Source organism: Oratosquilla oratoria, chromosome 2 (genome assembly GCF_046742065.1).
Source record: "Oratosquilla oratoria isolate Oo_2021 chromosome 2, ASM4674206v1, whole genome shotgun sequence".
Classification (NCBI taxonomy): Eukaryota; Metazoa; Arthropoda; class Malacostraca; order Stomatopoda; family Squillidae; genus Oratosquilla; species Oratosquilla oratoria.
Window position 1 is genome coordinate 43,217,895 of NC_134778.1, and position 18,802 is coordinate 43,236,696.

The following is an 18,802-nucleotide window of genomic DNA, read 5'->3' on the forward strand; positions in this document are numbered from 1 at the left end:
GCATGGCTAATATCTTCAAATATCTCTTCACTGAAAAATAGATGCGAATTTCACACGGCAAATTAGTGAATGCGGCAAGCTAACGTGTACATGTCCTTTACTTTGTAAGGCTCAGGCCACTGCCAGTTGTGCAGGCTGAACTTCCTCACACCACATACTCACGTGCATGCCGGACGTAAGAGAAAACTTTATGAGTGTATCAAACGCAAAAAAGTAGGGTAAAATATGGTCAAAACGTATGTAAACAATGGTCGTGCGCAGCATGTGGCTGCCGGGGGGAGGGAGGGTAGGCCCTTTAAACCCTTTAAAAATGGCGGTACGATAAAAACATTTTACCAGCATCTAGAGCAAGATCCCTACTATGTATTTATGCAATAAAAAAAAAATCGAATTTTTCTTAAATCTGGGGGGTCCCCTTAAGTTTATCATTCACATATCGATAGAATAGTTTGGGTTGATTTTTGCATTTATCTATAATATCCTTTTCATGGTTCCTTTTCTCCTCTCTTCTCACATTAACATACTCATTTCTATAGTTTATACAAATTTGCCATTTACTATTTTTTTCTTTTCTTTTCTCCACCTTTTCCAAGCTTTGTCCCTTCTGTCTTTTGCCTCACTACATCTTTTGTTGAACCAACATTTAATGTACTCTCTCGCTTTTGTCTTGGTACATGCCTGTTTACCCCTTCATTGTAATTTTCCATCAAGATATTCCATTTCTCATCCACTTTTGTCTCTTCCATACAGAATTTTTCCCAGTTTGCATTCCTGAAAAATATCTTTAGTTTTGCAAAGTCCGTGTCTATTTCTTCCTTTAGTACAGTTTCGATGAGTAAATGGTCACTCTTTCCGATTGGTGTCTTGTAATGTGTGTGTGTGTGTGTGTGTGTGTGTGTGTGTGTGTGTGTGTGTGTGTGTGTGTGTGTGTGTGTGCGTGCGTGCGTGCGTGCGTGCGTGCGTGTGTGTGTGTGTGTGTGCGTGTGTGTGTGTACGTGCGTGTGTGTGCGTGTGTGTGTGTGTGTGTGTGTGTGTGCGTGCGTGCGTGTGTGTGTGCGTGTGTGTGTGTGTGTGCGTGCGTGCGTGCGTGCGTGTGTGTGTGTGTGTGTGTGCGTGCGTGCGTGTGTGTGTGCGTGTGTGTGTGTGCGTGTGTGTGTGTGTGTGTGTGTGTGTGTGTGTGTGTGTGTGTGTGTGTGTGTGTGTGTGTGTGTGTGTGTGTGTGTGTGTGTGTGTGTGTGTGAGGATGGGAGGAGGGCTGTTGAGAGCGGCCAGGAGTTTTTACGAAAGTGGTAGAGCTTGTGTTGAGATTGGAAATGGAGAGAACGAATGGTTTGAGGTAAAGGTGGGACTTCGTCAGGGATGTGTTATGTCGCCCTGGCTGTTCAATCTTTACATGGATGGGGTGGTGCGAGAGGTGAATGCAAGGGTAGTGGGTCAGGGGTTGGAGATGGTTAAAGAAAATGGAGAAAAGTGAGAAATAAGCCAGTTGTTGTTTGCTGACGGCAATGCGCTTGTAGAAGGATAAGAGGAGGGATTGAGGAAGTTAGTGACAGAGTATGAGAAGGTGTGTGGAAGAAGGAAGCTGAAGATAAATGTTGGCAAATTAAGGTGATGAGATGTACAAAGGGAGAGAGTGATAGCAGGCTGGAAGTGAGCATAAAGGGAGAGAGACTGGAGGAAGTGGATAGTTTTAGATACTTGGGTGCGAATGTGGCAGGAAAGGGAGGAGTGGGGGTGGAGGTAGAATGTAGATTGAGAGAAGCGAGTAAATGCCTTGGGGGATTAAAAAGTGTAATGAGAAACAGACACCTGGGAATGGATGCTAAGAGGAGGTTATATGAAGGAGTGATTGTGCCGACAGCACTGTACAGGCCAGAAACATGGAACAAAGGAAGAGAAAAGGAGTTTGAATGTGTTTGTGATGAAATGCCTGAGAAGTATGATAGGGGTTACTAGGCTAGATAGAGTGAGAAATGAGGAGGTGAGGAGGAGGACAGGGGTGGAAAGGGAGTTGGGAGATAGGGTTGATGAATGAGTATTGGGATGGTTTGGTCATATGGAAAGAATGAGCGAAGAAAGATTAGTAAAAGAGGTGTGGAAGGCAGAGGTGGAAGGAGTGAATATGAGGGGGCGTTCTAAGATGAGATGGATGGATGGGGTAAAAGGGGCATTACGAAAGAGAGGAATGTCTGTTGAGGAAGGACGGGAGAGGACAGAAGATAGGGATGAATGGAGAAGGGTTGTGTATGGATGATGCTGTCATGCATTAGGGGGAGTGGGTGGGGGATTGGGGGTGAGGAAGTATGTATGAAAAATAATTTGACGCAGCCCAAAGGGATTTCTCCCCGTTTTCTCCTTTTTTTCGTGAGGGGACGGAGAGGGGGGGCGGGGTCGCCGAATTAATGAAGCGGTCTTGCTGTGGATGTGTTGTGTCTTGCGACACTACTTCTGACCCAGGGCAGTGGACAGGATGCAGGGATGATTCGTCATCCAGGAGGTGCCAAGATGAGAGGGAGGGAGGGAGGAGGGTGGAGGGGAGTGGAGTATGTAGGGAATGGAATGGTTGGGAGTGGTTTCTATGCCTTTTTCTTTTTGGCTACCCCCCATGTAAGGGGGAATTTTTTTTTTATATGTATGTATGTATGTATGTATGTATTTATGTATGTATATATATATATATATATATATATATATATATATATATATATACTCGTATATATTACAAAAAAAAAGAGGATTACAAAGGAGAAGCATGCCGACAGGAGACCTTTTTTTTCCATAACTAGGTCGGATGTAATATATATATATATATATATATATACATATATATATATATATATATATATATATATATATATATATATACATATATATATATATATATATATATATTATATATATATATATATAATGATAAATAAACAAATAAATAAAATTATGATAATATAAATCATAATAAATTAAATAAGAAAGTAAATGAATATATAAAGTTATATAATAACAAACAGATAAATAGTAAGTAATGATAAGTTGACAGATAGATAATAATATATGATAATCAAGGAAATAATAATATACAGACTAATAACAAACAAATAAATAATATAAAATAGATGGCAGGCATTACAGCACCTTGCTTAGGTGTTTATCTAAACGAATCTTAAAACTTCGAAATGAACTACATTGCACTGCCTCTGCAGGAAGTTTATTCCATTCATGAACTACACGGTTGGCGAAGTTGTTTCTACCCACTTCCAAACTAAATCTATTTCCTGGCAGTTTGAGACCATTATTTCCTGTCGGATTCTTATTCAGTGTGAAAATTTTGTCACTTTTAATGTTGTCAATTCCCTTAAGAATCTTTAAAAGCCTGTATCCAGCCACCTCTGAGTCTAAGTTTATTTTAAGGAAAACAGATTCATATATTTTAGTAAATTTTCGTATTATGAATTTCTTATATGTGGAGCCAGTTTTGTGGCTCGCCGTTGTACTTTTTCCAATCTGTCAATGCCTTTATTGAGATTCGGTGACCATACGGAAACAGCATATTCCAAATGTGGACGAACTAACGATTTATAGCTTGTTAACGAGAGATGTACCTTTGAAGTCAAAAGATTGCGCAATCAGTCTTAGAATCATATTTGCTTTCTCAGAGGCTGAAATACAATGCTTCGATGATTTGAGATAAATACTGATAATAACGCCGAGACCCCTTTTCACTATCCACTTTTGTTTACGAATTTCCAAATAACTTGTAATCGTACTTACTGTTATTTTTACCTATGTGCATAACATTGCATTTACTTGGGTTAAATTTCATTAGTCACTTTTCAGACCATTGCTGTAGTTTATCTAAATCTTCTTGAATATCTAATTGGTTTAAGTGATCACCTGTCATCCCGCACAGTTTTGTATCATCAGCAAATCTGGAGACAATTGATTTCAGTTCGTGGTCTATATAATATATATACACTATGAAAGTGCCCCAAGAACAGAACCCTGAGGAACTCCACTCGTAACATTTTTCCATCTAGAAGTTTTGCCATTTAGAACAACTATCTGTTTTCGAATGTTCAACCAATTACTAGTCCAACTTAATAGGCTACCACTTATTCCGTGTGAAGCTAATTTAGTAAGTCGTTGTGCGTGGGGGATGGTATCAAAAGCTTTTGCAAAGCCTAGACATCAAATCTATATCGTTTCTTTTGTCATAATTCGAGATGACTGTGTTATAGAATTCGAGTAAGTTGGTCACACAAGAACGTTTCCGTATGGAATCCGTGCTGGCTATCATTTATCAAACAGTTACGATTGAAGTCAAATTATACACACACACACACACACACACACACACACACACACACACACACACACACACACACACACACACACACACACACACACACATACACACACACACATATATATACTATAATAAAGTAGCAGCCTCTGTCTGTCTGTTTGTTTGTTTGTTTGTTCACGAACTCCTAGAGTTTTGGAGATAGACCCCCATAACCATATATATTCTGATACCCTATCACTCCAGGTACTTGGATAACTACATTTCATTAAAAAAAGAAAAAAAAACTATTTTGGTTAGGGTTAAAGGTTAAAGTTAGGTGGGGTATGGTTAGGTTAGGGATTATTCACGAACTACTAGGTTTTTGCAGATAGACCCCCTATAACCATATACATTCTGAAACCTTATAACCCAAGGTATTTGGGTAACTATCTTTCCTTTGTATCTACTATAATATAGTAATAGCCTCTGTCTGTCTGTCTGTTTGTTCACGAACTCCCCCCAAAACCATATATATTCACCATAACCCGGGCTACTTGGATCAGTATATTTTATTTCCAAAGGGCGTCTCCCTCCTCAAATTTATTTTTTTCTTATTTTCTTAACAATTTATTTTTGTTACCTTTTCCATTGAGTTATATTGGTACGTGAAACTTTTCTTCACAAATTCCATCAAAATTAAAATGATCATCAATTACCCGCAGCAACGCGCGGGTAATTTGGTTAGTGTTGAAATTATATATATACATACACACACACACACACACACACACACACACACACACACACACACACACACACACACACACACACACACACACACATATATATATATATATATATATATATATATATATATATATATACATATATATATATACATAATTTGACCATGTGATAATTCTTGAACAAACACGATTCTATTCCATTCTCCCCCTTTATGGCCGTTTTTGTATTACTTATATTTGTGTAATCCAGTTTTGCTAATTTTAGAAAATTGTAAGTTTACAATCAGTTGATTTACTGATCTATGATATACATTTAACTAATTGATTGTAATCAAAATAAAATAAATCATATATGTAACAGATATTCTTTATCACAGTAGACACAATTTATTTAAAATGTTATAAATTAACCAAATTCCTTACACTGGATTATTATTTATGAAGCAATTATGAACAAAAGAGGTAACGTGTATGGGGGTTATAGAATTCGCGCCTTATAGCGTGAACAGAACGCGTGGGTAATACGCACTAACCGTCTGGCCACCTGTTGTAAATATTTACTTTACACCTACTTCTTTTCCTAACCTAATCCTATAAGATTTACTTTATCTTTGGAAGAGAGATCTTTATCGTTGGGAGAGAGTAATTTCGGCCACAATCCTTTTCACACACTCGCTTATTTTCCTATAGCCTATTACCAAAAATATTCTTCGACCACCACGTTCAATCTAACCGTGTGTATGTTGCTGTAATGTTTTACACTCCCTCTCCCCATTTTCACTTCCTGTTTGGGATGGGTATCTCGACTCAAATTCGTTCTACTAAATAACTTGTAATATATACTAAATAATAATTCCATATTTTAAAATAAATTTCCAGTATATCCAAGGATTTTTCATTAAAAAAAAAATCACTTCGTAACACAAATCAAGGCTCCGTTACTTCATTTCATGATACAACGGTTATGTGTTAAAAAATCCTAAAAATATTTCTTTAATGGAATCCTGAACTGTAAGGGTGGGGATTTTTCTCCTTCACCTAAATCTAAGGTTCCTAGTCTATGTTTACATACGAATACGTCCCCATGACGTCATGGAGGAATGGAGTGAGAGCTGTAATACACACGATGCCTAAGCGTGATCTCGTGTATAAAATCTTTGAGAAAAAAGAAAATAAATGAAAAATATTACTCAATAGAATCCCTGGCCTTACAGCAGTTCACTATTTCATTTCACTTTTTACATTCATTATTCACAATTTACAGTCCTAGAAGTTCAGATAATCTCAAATAGGATAAATCTATACGTATATATATATATATATATATATATATATATATATATATATATATATAATGTGTGAGTGTGTGTGTGCATGTGTGTGTGTGTGTGTGTGTGTGTGTGTGTGTGTGTGTGTGTGTGTGTGTGTGTGTGTGTGTGTGTGTGTGTGTGTGTGTGTGTGTGTGTGTAACCCATACTGCACAGAATAAGGAGACAATCCCTAGCTGAAGGTATAGTCCCAGGCATTATGAAACAAGGACTAATAACACCCATACACAAGGGGAGGGGGCGCAGAAGAGAAGCCAAAATCTATAGACCTGTCACCTTAATATCATCTAAAAAATATTCGAAGCTGTAGTGCGAGAGCGCCTAGTTAATTTCTTATTTATTTATTTATCTTTTTTTTTAGAAGAAGAAAGGACTCTTCAATGATGGACAACACGGATTCCAAAAAAAGAACTATCCTGCCTATCTCAGCTGCTAGCCACCAGGAATACATGATGGAAAAGCTGAAAAGGGGATGTAATATGGATGTTGTATACCTGGATTTTGCTAAGGCCTTCGATAAAGTGGATCATGGCATCCTACTACATAAGCTGAAGACCTTGGGAGTAACAGGCAAGTTGGGTCAATGGTTGCACAGTTTTCTCCATGACAGACAGCAACGAGTAGCCATCAACGGGACAGCCTCGGAACCGTCTTCAGTGATAAGTGGCGTCCCACAGGGCTCCGTGCTAGGCCCTTTCCTGTTCCTAGTACTCATCATCAATATTGACAGCACAGTTAAACACTCCAACATATCCTCATTCGCAGATGACACCAGAGCCACCAAAAAAATTAGGGTGATTGAAGATACCAACCTCCTCTAGAAAGACTTTGAAGACGTGCACGTCAGGGCCGTCGACAACAACATGAAATTCAATTAAACCAAATTCGAACTGATGAGATAGGGAAAAGGCCTCACAAATAACATCCAATCTTATACCACAGCTCACGGAGAGATCATGAATAAGGCGAATGTTAGAGATCTGGAAGTAATGTTGAGTCGAGATGGCAAGTCTACAATATACATTGACAACATTGTTGACAGCGCCAGAAAATTGTCAGGTTGGATCCTCAGAAAATTTACATCAAGAGAAGAAGATTGCATGATTACATTGCGGAAAACCCTGGTACTAACTAAACTTGAATACTGTTTCCAACTGTGGAACCCAAACAGCATAGGCGAGATAGACAAACTTGAGTGTCCAAAGAACCTTCACCAGCAAGATTGTATAAAAGGTATGAATTACTGGGACAGGCTCAAGCACCTCAAACTCAATTCACTCCAAAGGCGCAGAAAACGGTACCTGACTATTCACACGTGGAAAATTTTGGAGGGTCACGTCCCTAAGATTATAGTGACACTCAGCCAAGAGAGGACGAGAGGGAGATATTGCTATATTGAAGGAATAACCAGCAGCATAAGGAGCACCATATCTCCCCGCGCAAACTCCTTCACCAGAGCGGCTACCAAGCTCTTCAATAGTCTCCCCAACCACCTGAAGAACACCAGTGGAAATATTCAAAGACGGCTGTATGCCTTCATGCAAGAAATTGAAGACACACCTCCCACACCATCCTATAGTAATATGTGGCCCCACTACGACAAGCTGAAACATCGTATACCACTTCACTGGAGGCAGCACGGCCAGGGAGGAAGCAGCGGCAGATCCCGTAGCTGAAACGTATTCGCTGAGACCTCCATAAGGCTTGATTCACACTATCGGTCCGGTCGCGGTCCGCTCCCGATCCGCTCACGGTCCGGTCCAATATTGTCTCATTAATTTCAATGGAAGCATTCACACTGGCGCTCCCGCTCCGGTTTCGCTCCGGTCACGGTTCCGTCAAAAGATATTTTTACTGGAGCGAGACCGGACCGTGAGCGCCAGTGTGAACTCAGTTGCCACGGTCCTGCTCCTCCTGCTCCACTCCAGTCGAGATTCAGCCTTCATATAAGCAAGTAGTGTTACCTTCTGTCCTACCAAACCATGGATAATCCAAAGAAAACACCACAATGGGATCATGAGAAAGTTAGAAAAATGATAAAAATACGTTTTCTTTTTATTTATCACTGATACAATGACAATGCGTACAGCTAGGATATGCATAAGCACCAACTGAATAAAATATAACCTACAAAACTTACTTTAATTTTGTGGATTCAGATGAAATGCTAATAGAATTAGTCAAAAGGTAAACCAGAGCTGTACGACCTGACTTCGCTGCACTACAGTGATAACGTGGCGAAAAGAAGAAGCTGTGTTGAAATAAGCAGGCAGCTGGGTTGTGAAGGTAAGAAATTCCATACAATAGCCTAATGTCCACTGTGGAAATGCATTTCCTATCCTCACTAAACAGTTTTCCTATACAATAATGTTTGCATACTTATATTGCCAAGGTAATGAGAGAGAAAAAATACACATTATTAACCGAAGAAAGAAATTCCATATGTATAATAACAGCCTATTATCCACTGCGGAAATGCATCTCCTTAGCTCACTCAACAAATATTCCTACACAAGTTTGTTTGTCTACTTATATTTCATCATTTTGCCAAGGCATTGAACCAGTTGGCGAGCTGAAATAATCTTTCAGTGTTTCTCTCACGCCAAAAGCCTCCTTTGTAGCATTTCCCCCTCTTCCTCTCATTGGACGTACTGTGTTTGATGGAGGCATGACAAGAGTATCTGGTAATGCAACAGCATTTGGGTGTATCAGATTGTGAAGTATGCATGTTGTTGTAATGATTGCATTAGCGTTAGAAGGCATAGCTTTAAGTTTCCTTAAATATATTCTGAAGGTTTGCACTAGAATACCAAATGTGCACTCAACTATCCTCCTGGCTCTAGATAATCTATAATTAAAAATCCTCTTCTCTACCTTATGTTCAGTCTGTGAACCTGGGTAGGGCCTCATCAAATTTCTCTTCAGCGGGTAAGCCGCATCTCCCACTATAACGTATGGTGCAAGCACATCAGTGCCAGGAAGTGCAGCATCTTCTGGTACATTTCAGGTCATCCTCAATTTTGGATAGTATTTTCTCAAATGTTCCTTTGTTCATTCTGAAATAGCTGTGGAATTTACTCTCATCATCAATAAGACGAGGATACAGAGTATGAAATTCTCCTTCAGTCTTCCTATCTTGCAACATAGGATGAACCCACAATTTCTTTCTTTTTGCTATTTTGTTTTCCTTCTTCTTCATCAAGTGCAATAGCGATTATTGCCAACTCGGCGTCAGAAAAGTCACACATCCTTCGTAACTGATGGTAAGACTTCTACTGGTGTCGAGGGAGGGGGGATGACGGGAACGAGAGCGGACCGATAGTGTGAATACCTCAGAACCGAGAGCGGAGCGCGACCGGACCGATAGTGTGAATACCTCAGAACCGGAGCATAGCGCGACCGGACCGATAGTGTGAATCAACCCTAAGGTAACATAAGGTAAGGTAATACTGGTGTAGTATGGGAACAGATACCCTTGTATGCACGTAGAATTAAACGCGACAGCATTATTGCTGTTATTAATTTTATTCCTTAATTTTTCTAATACTCTAACTAAACCTCTTGCATTTGGGGAATGGGCAAACACCAGATCACCTAGTATAGCCATGCATTATATTGATTTTTCGTCCTTAAGGGGACATCTTCAAATCCCAAAATACCTAACCTTAATAGCGGCACCACCGTGGGGTACATCCCCAGGCAAGTGAGGTTAGCAAAGTATATAAGCAGAGAGTAACATGGCGTGGGTGCACATTCAGTATTGTAAGCATCCAACATCGTACTCTAACGTTGTTACTCTGGTTGAAAAAGTGTTATTTACACTGGTTATTTTTTACCATTTGGTAATTCATTGTTTCAAGTTTGATCTCTGAAGATGGTCCCTTCAGGACGAAACGTCGATATAATGTATGGCTACATTAGGTGATCTGGTGTTTGTCCATCCCCCTAATGCAAAAAGTTTAATTAGAGCATTAGAAATTTTACGGAAGAAAATCAATGATTTCAATAATGCTGTCGTATTTAATTCTACGTACACACACACACACACACACACACACACACACACACACACACACACACACACACACACACACTATAATGTTTGCTGTTTATATAAATGACATGGATGAAAGCGTGGAATGTTAAATGAACTTCTTTGCAGATGATGCGAAACTATTAAAGAGAGTAAGTCCAGAGGAAGATTGCAAATCTTTTCAAGAAGACCTGGACAAAGTCTGGAAATGGAGTAAAAAGAATATAGTGAATTTCAACATTAAGAAATGTAGTATAATGGAATTTGGAAAAAACAAAAATAGAATCTCGGGTTAATATAAAATTGGAACAAAGGAAGTTATAAAAGTAAAATAAAAAAAGAACCTAGGAGTAATTATCTCAAACGACATGACACCAGACATACATGTCAACAAAATAGTTGGAGAAACTTATGATTTATTAAGATAAATGAAAAGAAATGTCATCGTGATGTTTTGTCATTGTATAAAATCCCCGTGTTATGTCGGAGCTGTCCTGGGGCGTCTTTCTATAGCTGCATATTTCGCCGTGTATTCTGTCCACTTTATGTCTCCTACTTTTTGGTTTATGTTGGGTTTGGTAGTTATGTGTAATACTTCAACTGTTCCAGTATAACACGTCAAACAGCATCGGTATAACATATATAATACAATATAATAATAATAATATAACAATAATATAACATGATATATGACATAATATACAATATGATATAATATATCATAATATATCACAATATGATAACATAACATAAAAATAGTAAGCATCGATACAGAATGCATATATCAGTAAAATTATAAGAATAAAATACATGATTTTTCATAAATGAAAATATATATGAAAATAAATGTCACCGTGATGTTTTGTCATTGTATAAAATCCGACATAATACGGGGATTTTATGCAATGACAAAACATCACGTTGACATTTATTTTCATATATATATTCATTGATCAAAAATCATGTATTTTATTCTTATTATAATTTTACTGATTTATGAATCCTGTATCGATGCTAATTATTATCATTATGTTATCATATTGTAATATAATATAATATATTATATTATATTGTATATTATAACCTATATCATGTTATATGATCATATTATCATTATATTATATTATATTATATTATATATGTTATACCAATGCTGTTTGACGTGTCATACTGGAACAGTTGAAGCATTACACATAGCTACCAATCCCAACATAAACAAAAAAGTAGGAGACATAAAGTGGACAAAATATGCAGTTATAGAAAGACGCCCCGGGACAGCTCCGACATAACACGGGGATTTTCTACAATGACAAAACATAACGGTGACATTTATTTTCATATATATTTCAATTGATCAAAAATCATGTATTTTATTCTTATTATGATTTTATTGATATATGCATTCTGTATCAATGCTGATTATTATTATGTTATTATATTGTAATATAGTATAATATATTATATCATATTGTATATTATGTCATATATCATATTATGTTATATTATCATTATATCATTATTATTGTATTATATTATATTATATATGTTATACCGATGCTGTTTGACGTGTTATACTGGAACCAGCCACCAACCACTCCGCAAGGAGGGAACGTGGGCCTGGCTCACTATATACACCGCCAACTTCGACCCAGAATAACACTCCTCTGAAGAAGCTATTGTAAGCGAAACCGGTCAGGAATAAACTCGATATTCAGATAAAGACCCGTGTTTCCCCCTCCACCTTTCCCATAATATATATATGTATATATATAATATATATATATATATATATATATATATAATATATATATATATATATATATACTGTATACGAATATGTATATATATATATATATATATTTCTTCTCATCCACTTCATATAAGCATATATATATATATATATATATACACACTATTTCTGTAGCGTTTGAAGTGTCTGTAGTGTCTAAGTCAGCTGGGAATGCATTAGCCTTTGAGTACACTTCCCATTCTGTCTTTGTTATTTTATCAGACGGCGATTAAAAATATCTATTCATAGAGGAACTATGATACTTTTGTACGATAGCTGTCCCTCTATTATGCTGTTCCCTTAAATATGTCCTTTACCACTTCTATGACTACCTCTTCTGGACGCCCCCCCCCTATGGTAGAGGAAAAGAATTCTGCCACTGTGTTTCCTATGGGTATTGAACAAAAAAATACTAGGTGGGACGGAGTGATGAGATTAGGGATCATGTTTTCTGTACGTTCCTCCTACGGAAAGTAAATGCAAAAGACTCTGAGAGGAGTACTCCAACCAGAACTCTAGTAATCGGGTCATATATGCGTATTTGTACAAAATATGACAGTAGAAGGGAAAAGATTGGCGCTTTATTTGTGATGCAGAAAACGGATATGTTAGCATTAAGTGAAATCAAGCTGAAAGGGAGGAGTGAACTTGCATTCTGGAGTATGGTGGGGAGGGCGTTGTCAGTGATGACAAAATGAGGCAGGGAAGGAGTGGCAAAGGACAACATAAGCTGTGAAATTGGGAAGGGAGAAGTGAATTTTTATAGGTGCATACTGTCCCAGTAGTGATAAAAAATGGAGAGGGAATGTAAATGTATTGGTGTTGGATTTCAGCGTTAGAGTTGGATTAGTAGGAAGGTTTGGGAAGCCATGTAAGAATTCTAGTGGAGAAACGATGCTGGATATGTGTTTAGAAAGGGAGATGATGGCAGACACCGTGTTTGAGAAAAGAGCCAAGGATAAGTATACATGGGAAATGATGGTGGAGAGAAGGGCGTTAATGGATTATGTTGTGGTATCCAAAAGGAGGAATGAAAGAGTTCTAGATGTTTGTGGAAAGAGTAGGGGAGTGTCAGATAATTTGTTTGGTGGAAAGAAAATGAAGAATAGAGGAAAAGTGGAGATATAAAAATTTTGAGAATAAATGAATTGAACAAGAAAGGTAAAAAGTAAGAATGTCAGGAGAAGCCGAGAAAGGTGCAGGGGGTGGGGTGAGGTGGGATAGGGGGAAGCAGTAGTAGGAATAGAATGGGTATGTTTCAAGGAATAAGTTATAAACTACACAAAGTTGGTATGTGGGACGAGGAAGATGGTAGGGAACAGAAGGAGGGGTAGTGTAGTGCGGGGTGAAGAGGTGAAGGTGGTAGTAGAAGAGAAGTAAGCATATGAGGATTGGCTGCAAGGTAGAACTAGGGAAACATACGGAAGATACAAGAAGAAGAGAGAAATAAAACGTAAAAAAGGAGGTAATGAGGAGAGTAGATGTAAAATGAGACAGGATTTTGACGAAGAATTTTAGAAATAATAAAAAAAAATGAAAGGAAAAGAAAGGAGTGAGAGGGTTAGTCAGGTAGAGAGAAAAATGTAAAGGGTGCTGATAGACAGATGTTAATGGAAGTAAAGGTGGTAAGGGGAAGATAAGTAGAGTATTTCAGATAATACAACTGTTCCAGATGAAGAGAAAGTACATACTTGTTCGATATGCACTAATGAAGAGAAAGATCTTCCCGCCTGACCGGCCTCTTATCTGTTTATATATTTCACAGTAGGCTGGCATCCTGTTTGTTCATACATTTTCCGGCCATCCGGCCTCCTGTCCATTCGTTCACACACTTCTCACTCGGCTGGTCATCTTTTCCTTCTCCGGTTTCGGCAGTCCTCTTTTTCTTCACTTTTGGTCCCCTCCTCTTTTCCCCCCTCTTCTGGTCCCGGCTTCTTTTTCCCCCTTGTCCTGGCCTCTTTCCCCTCCTTTCTGGTTCTAGCCGGCCGGATTTTATTTCCTTCTCTTCAATGATTTTCTCTCAAGAGTTTCGGCCAGCGAATAGTCTGAGCAGTTTGTCCAGACATCTTTAATCATAGTACCACTCCACAACTCAATAAATTTGTCTCTACAAATCACTCCTCTTTATCAACAAACCCTTGTACACAGGTTCATCTTGGTTGAATAGAAACGTTTGATGCTAGTTGAAACAAAGCTACAAAATTAGCCACTGGATTTATACTTCTGATCTATTTTCATCCCCCATCTTGTGTTTACGTCTGCCAATCCTCATAAGTTCAATCTTCTTTCACCACCGTCTTCACTTTTTCATCACACCATTTATTGCCTCTTTCTTTTCCCTTCCATCCTCCTCATCCCACATAGCACCTTTTCCATTTTATCCCTTCCTTCTTGAAACATACCCATTATTCTTTTACTCCTGTTCCCCCTATACTTCATCACCCGCCACAATTCTCTCAGCTCCTGGTATTATTTATCTTTATCTTTTTTATCTGATTTATCTAATCTAAACATTTTTTTAACTCCCTCCCTTTTCATTCTCTATCAATTTCCCTTCCACCAGCCAAATATCTAACATACCCTGCTCTTTCCCCTGACAAAATTACATCTATAACTCTCCCAATGCTCCTTTTGGGTACCAAGACTATTAATAACCTATCAGACATCCTTCCCTCCGTCACCCTTCCCCATGTAAATATATGTGTGTTTCTCTTCTTTGGCTTTTTGTTTGCTATTATCAACTTTCTTCCTAAGTAAATCTCCATCATCATCTTTCATCTATATTTTTATCCGTCACCCCGTCCCTATTATTCCATCTATTGGCTTATGTCCTATCGAGATCCCCCAATAACACTACGTTTACATTACTCCTCAAACTTTCTGCACCTTTATTTGAATAATTCCAATAATGCCTTCCTCTCCTCTTCACTTTTCTCACTCATATTTGCCATCACAATTTCATCTTCGCCCACATTATCATTGAAGACGTTTCCACTGCGCACTTTCCTACCTCATCACCTACCAACATGGCCACTCTTCTCCCTCATTCACTCATCACTCCTAACACCCTCTCCATCATACTCCCAAACTCCAACCCATCCCTCCCTTTTAACTTAGTTTCACTTGACACTGACTTATCCATCTTCCTTCTCACAAACTGCCTACCTCTTCCTTTTTACCCTCATTCGTAACAGAACCACACACATTTAATGACCTCAATTAGAAGGGTTCTGATTGGAGTCCTCTTCCCAGATCCTCTTATGCCTGGAGATTTCGTGAGAGGAAAATACAGAGTTGGGGATCCCTGGTCTCGTCACCCCGTCCCATTTGCCGCCTTTGACGATACACGGTGGCATTTTTCTCCAACCACAGTGGGATCAGGAAGAAGTAAAATCATAGCAGTGGCAAAGTATAGGTTCAATGGAATAGCATAAAAGAGGGACTGTAGTAGTACAAAAATATCACAATCCCTTTATAAGTAGATATATTTAACACAGATGAATGATATGTGCTCTGGTCCGTGGGGACGCCCCCAAATAGTACGTAAAGTAGTCTATTGGCTGCATGTTACCATGCAGTCAGCATGGGCAAATACCCCGGTACTTCTTATTGGGTTATTGTTTTTTTTTTTTTATAATTATATTTTATGCTGTTTAGTGAGAACAAGCACAAATCATCGTGTGGCATATACAGAAACATAGAAAATGTAAAATGTCAAAATTTTGTCAGACCTATTAGAGTTCACTGTACCCCTTGAACTATCATACCTTCGAAAAACCGTAAAAAATATACTATTAGAAAAAAGTTTACAAGAGTAATATAGATGGAAGAATTGTTATAATTTCATATTTTAACTCCAAACAATATGAATTGCAGAAATTACGAGGTATGAGAAAAAGAAACTATGCAGGAACTGGAAGAGAAAATTCTTTAACTCATGACCTAAAACCTGTGTCAACCTCTACATAGGTCAGTTCAGAAGTGCAATGAAGACAAGCAACAACAGTCCTCTCAGTTACAATTATGGGTAGAGAAATTGGATTGGATTGAATCTACTGGCAATAAAATACACATATATAGAATACAATATATAAAATTGCGAGGATAACACAATAAAGCATATGAAGCTTACTTCCATTGTGGTCCTCTTACAATGATAAAATGGAGTGTTTTATAGTAGACACATTCATTGAGTTGTGGAGTGGTCCCATAATTAAGGTGGTTCAAGCATCTGGAATAACTTACTCGAGATATCTGGACAAACTGCTCTGGGTATTCGCTGGCCGGAACCCTTGACAGAAGAATCATCGGAAGAGAAGGAAAAAATCCTGTCGGCCAGGACAAAAGGGGAAGAAGAGGCCGGGACCAGAAGAGAGAAATGACTAATATTCAGTACACTACACTACAAGTAAACAGCGATCAAACACTACTGCAATTCATATTTCTTGTCGTACGTATTATGATCCGAACTGGCAGAGGTTAAATACTGGATAAAAGGAGAAATTATCATGAACTAAAACAGTTATACAAAAAACATATTTGTAAAACTTGAAACAGTAAACAGTAGAAGTAAGCATTATATGCTCTCAAGTAGGCTAAATACATTTATAAATTTTGCGAACCAGAATTAATTTTGTGTAATTTCTCTAGTTTCTTCGACTATGTTACCATGTAGGCTCCCAATGTGGTCTATAAATGGCAACCGAGCTGTCAGTACCGGCCCAAGGCATAAGAGAATTAAGCGGCTGCTTCGAGCCCCCAAGAGCGCTTGAAAAATATTAAAGTAATTGAAATTGGTAAATAAACATTCTTGAAACCCAATTTAGAACACGACTGCGCAACCTTCCCTCCTCTCCTTGTTGGAATTCATTGGTATGAAATACGTTTGATGTAATTTGCATTTAGTTCACAAAATGAAAATTGGCAGCTGCTAACGAATGCCTTTCGATTCTTGTAACGGAGGCCCCTAGTGTGCACGCGACAAACAACCGTACATACATGCTTTCAATACCCACTTCACGTACACATCACATATATGCATCCCATAGTATAAATACATTAGTGTGAGTGGCTTCTACAGCTTCAGTTGACCACCGAATTAGCAGGATGTATGATGCTAACAATGGTATAATGGCATCATACATCCACCCAATTCGGTGATCAACCGTATCTAATAGCAAATGTTCAATGTGCCACACAATAAGTCACTCTGAGATTTTAAAGTGGATTTAATACTGCAGCATTTTGTGAATTTGCTACTCTATATTCTCAAAAAAATATCCGATATGACGCCAGTGTAATGTAAGGTAACTGAATGCTGTAAATTATATTGGGTGTGTGTGTTAGTGAGGCACAATTAATAGTTAAGCACCGGTGGTGGTGGCAATCAGGGAACACCAAAATAAATCCTGCTTTGGGCCTCATAATAGCTTGGGACGGCCCTGCGAGTTGCTTATCTCAACCTCTCCCAATACATGGTTGGTAACCCTAAAGGAAAAATAATTTATTACTTCAATCTATGTTTATTGCGCCGAGACAATGCTACGTCCCGCTGGCATGGTGGTTAATTCCATTTCCTGAATATGCTTACGTTTGTATGATAGTACATTTTGGTGTATACTATTCCTTTCTTTAACAATTAATCATTTAAAAAGTATATGTACTAACCATGAACGAAGTGGTCACTAAACATGCGAAGATATTGAGCCTTCAGTTCGGCCATATGGGATCGGGTTATAGTCACTAACCATTGCCCTCTTCTATGTCTTCTTTCTTGTTTCCGTCTTCCACGTTTTATCAAAACAGGAAGCCTATACAAGGGCTTACCTGAATTATTAGAATGTCTGTTTCCACTTCTATTTACGCCGTAGAATTTTGACATATTCGATTATTAAACCTTTTACTATTGACGGGTCCTCTTGTGTGCATAAAACCGTATACCGGCGAGTAGAACAAAATATTTGCGTTAAGTATTTTAAGTGTTCATCAAGATTATAACTTTTTCACCAGTGAAGGCTTTCCACAGGTCAATGAAATCATTTGGTGACAAATTGATTAAGACACCTTAACCGAGTAAAATACTGCAAGGGTTTGAGCCTTCCGGTCGTATCAAGATGCAAAATGGTTTGAATGCAGTCGTATTTGTGTTATCTATAGATAATCATGGGGAGGTGTCTCGAGTTTCAAATTCCGCGTCATCGCTGGTAACGGGCCAGCTCCAGAAAATAAGCTGCTACTGGCAACGACACACATTTACAACCTTTTATCATCACTTTATCCAGCATGCATTATAAAAGAGATTAAGTACAAGTTGATTTGACGTCGCCTGTATATTATCGGTGCAATTTCAGCTTTACTGCTCCGATGCAGGATAGGCTTACCTCCCTGGGGGAAGTCGAACTGCTTCATCACGACGGGTAGCTTGATACGTTCTGGTACAGTGAGAACTGTTTGTTGAGTACAATCGTGCTGGAATAACTATGAGAGCGACGTGAACGGAGAAGTTCCCTATTGTGAGGGGGAGAGGGTCGTAGGATTTTGGGAAAGAGCAGGTTACGTTAGAATAGAAAAGTCACACAGAAGACGGTCTCAGAAACACACACGCATGCACACACACATACACGC

At 38.3% G+C, this 18,802-nt stretch overlaps 1 protein-coding gene across 1 annotated transcript in view; it reads right to left on the reverse strand.

Annotated features, from left to right (window-relative positions):
* Window positions 1-18,279, reverse strand: part of LOC143038619 (rabankyrin-5) — a 107,326-nt gene extending 89,047 nt beyond the window's left edge. Inside the window, exon 1 of the mRNA XM_076208078.1 lies at window positions 17,846-18,279. Coding sequence (XP_076064193.1) covers window positions 17,846-18,059 — 214 coding nt within the window. The 5' untranslated portion in view covers window positions 18,060-18,279. The remainder of the gene's footprint in view (window positions 1-17,845) is intronic.
* Window positions 18,280-18,802: the final 523 nt, after the last annotated feature.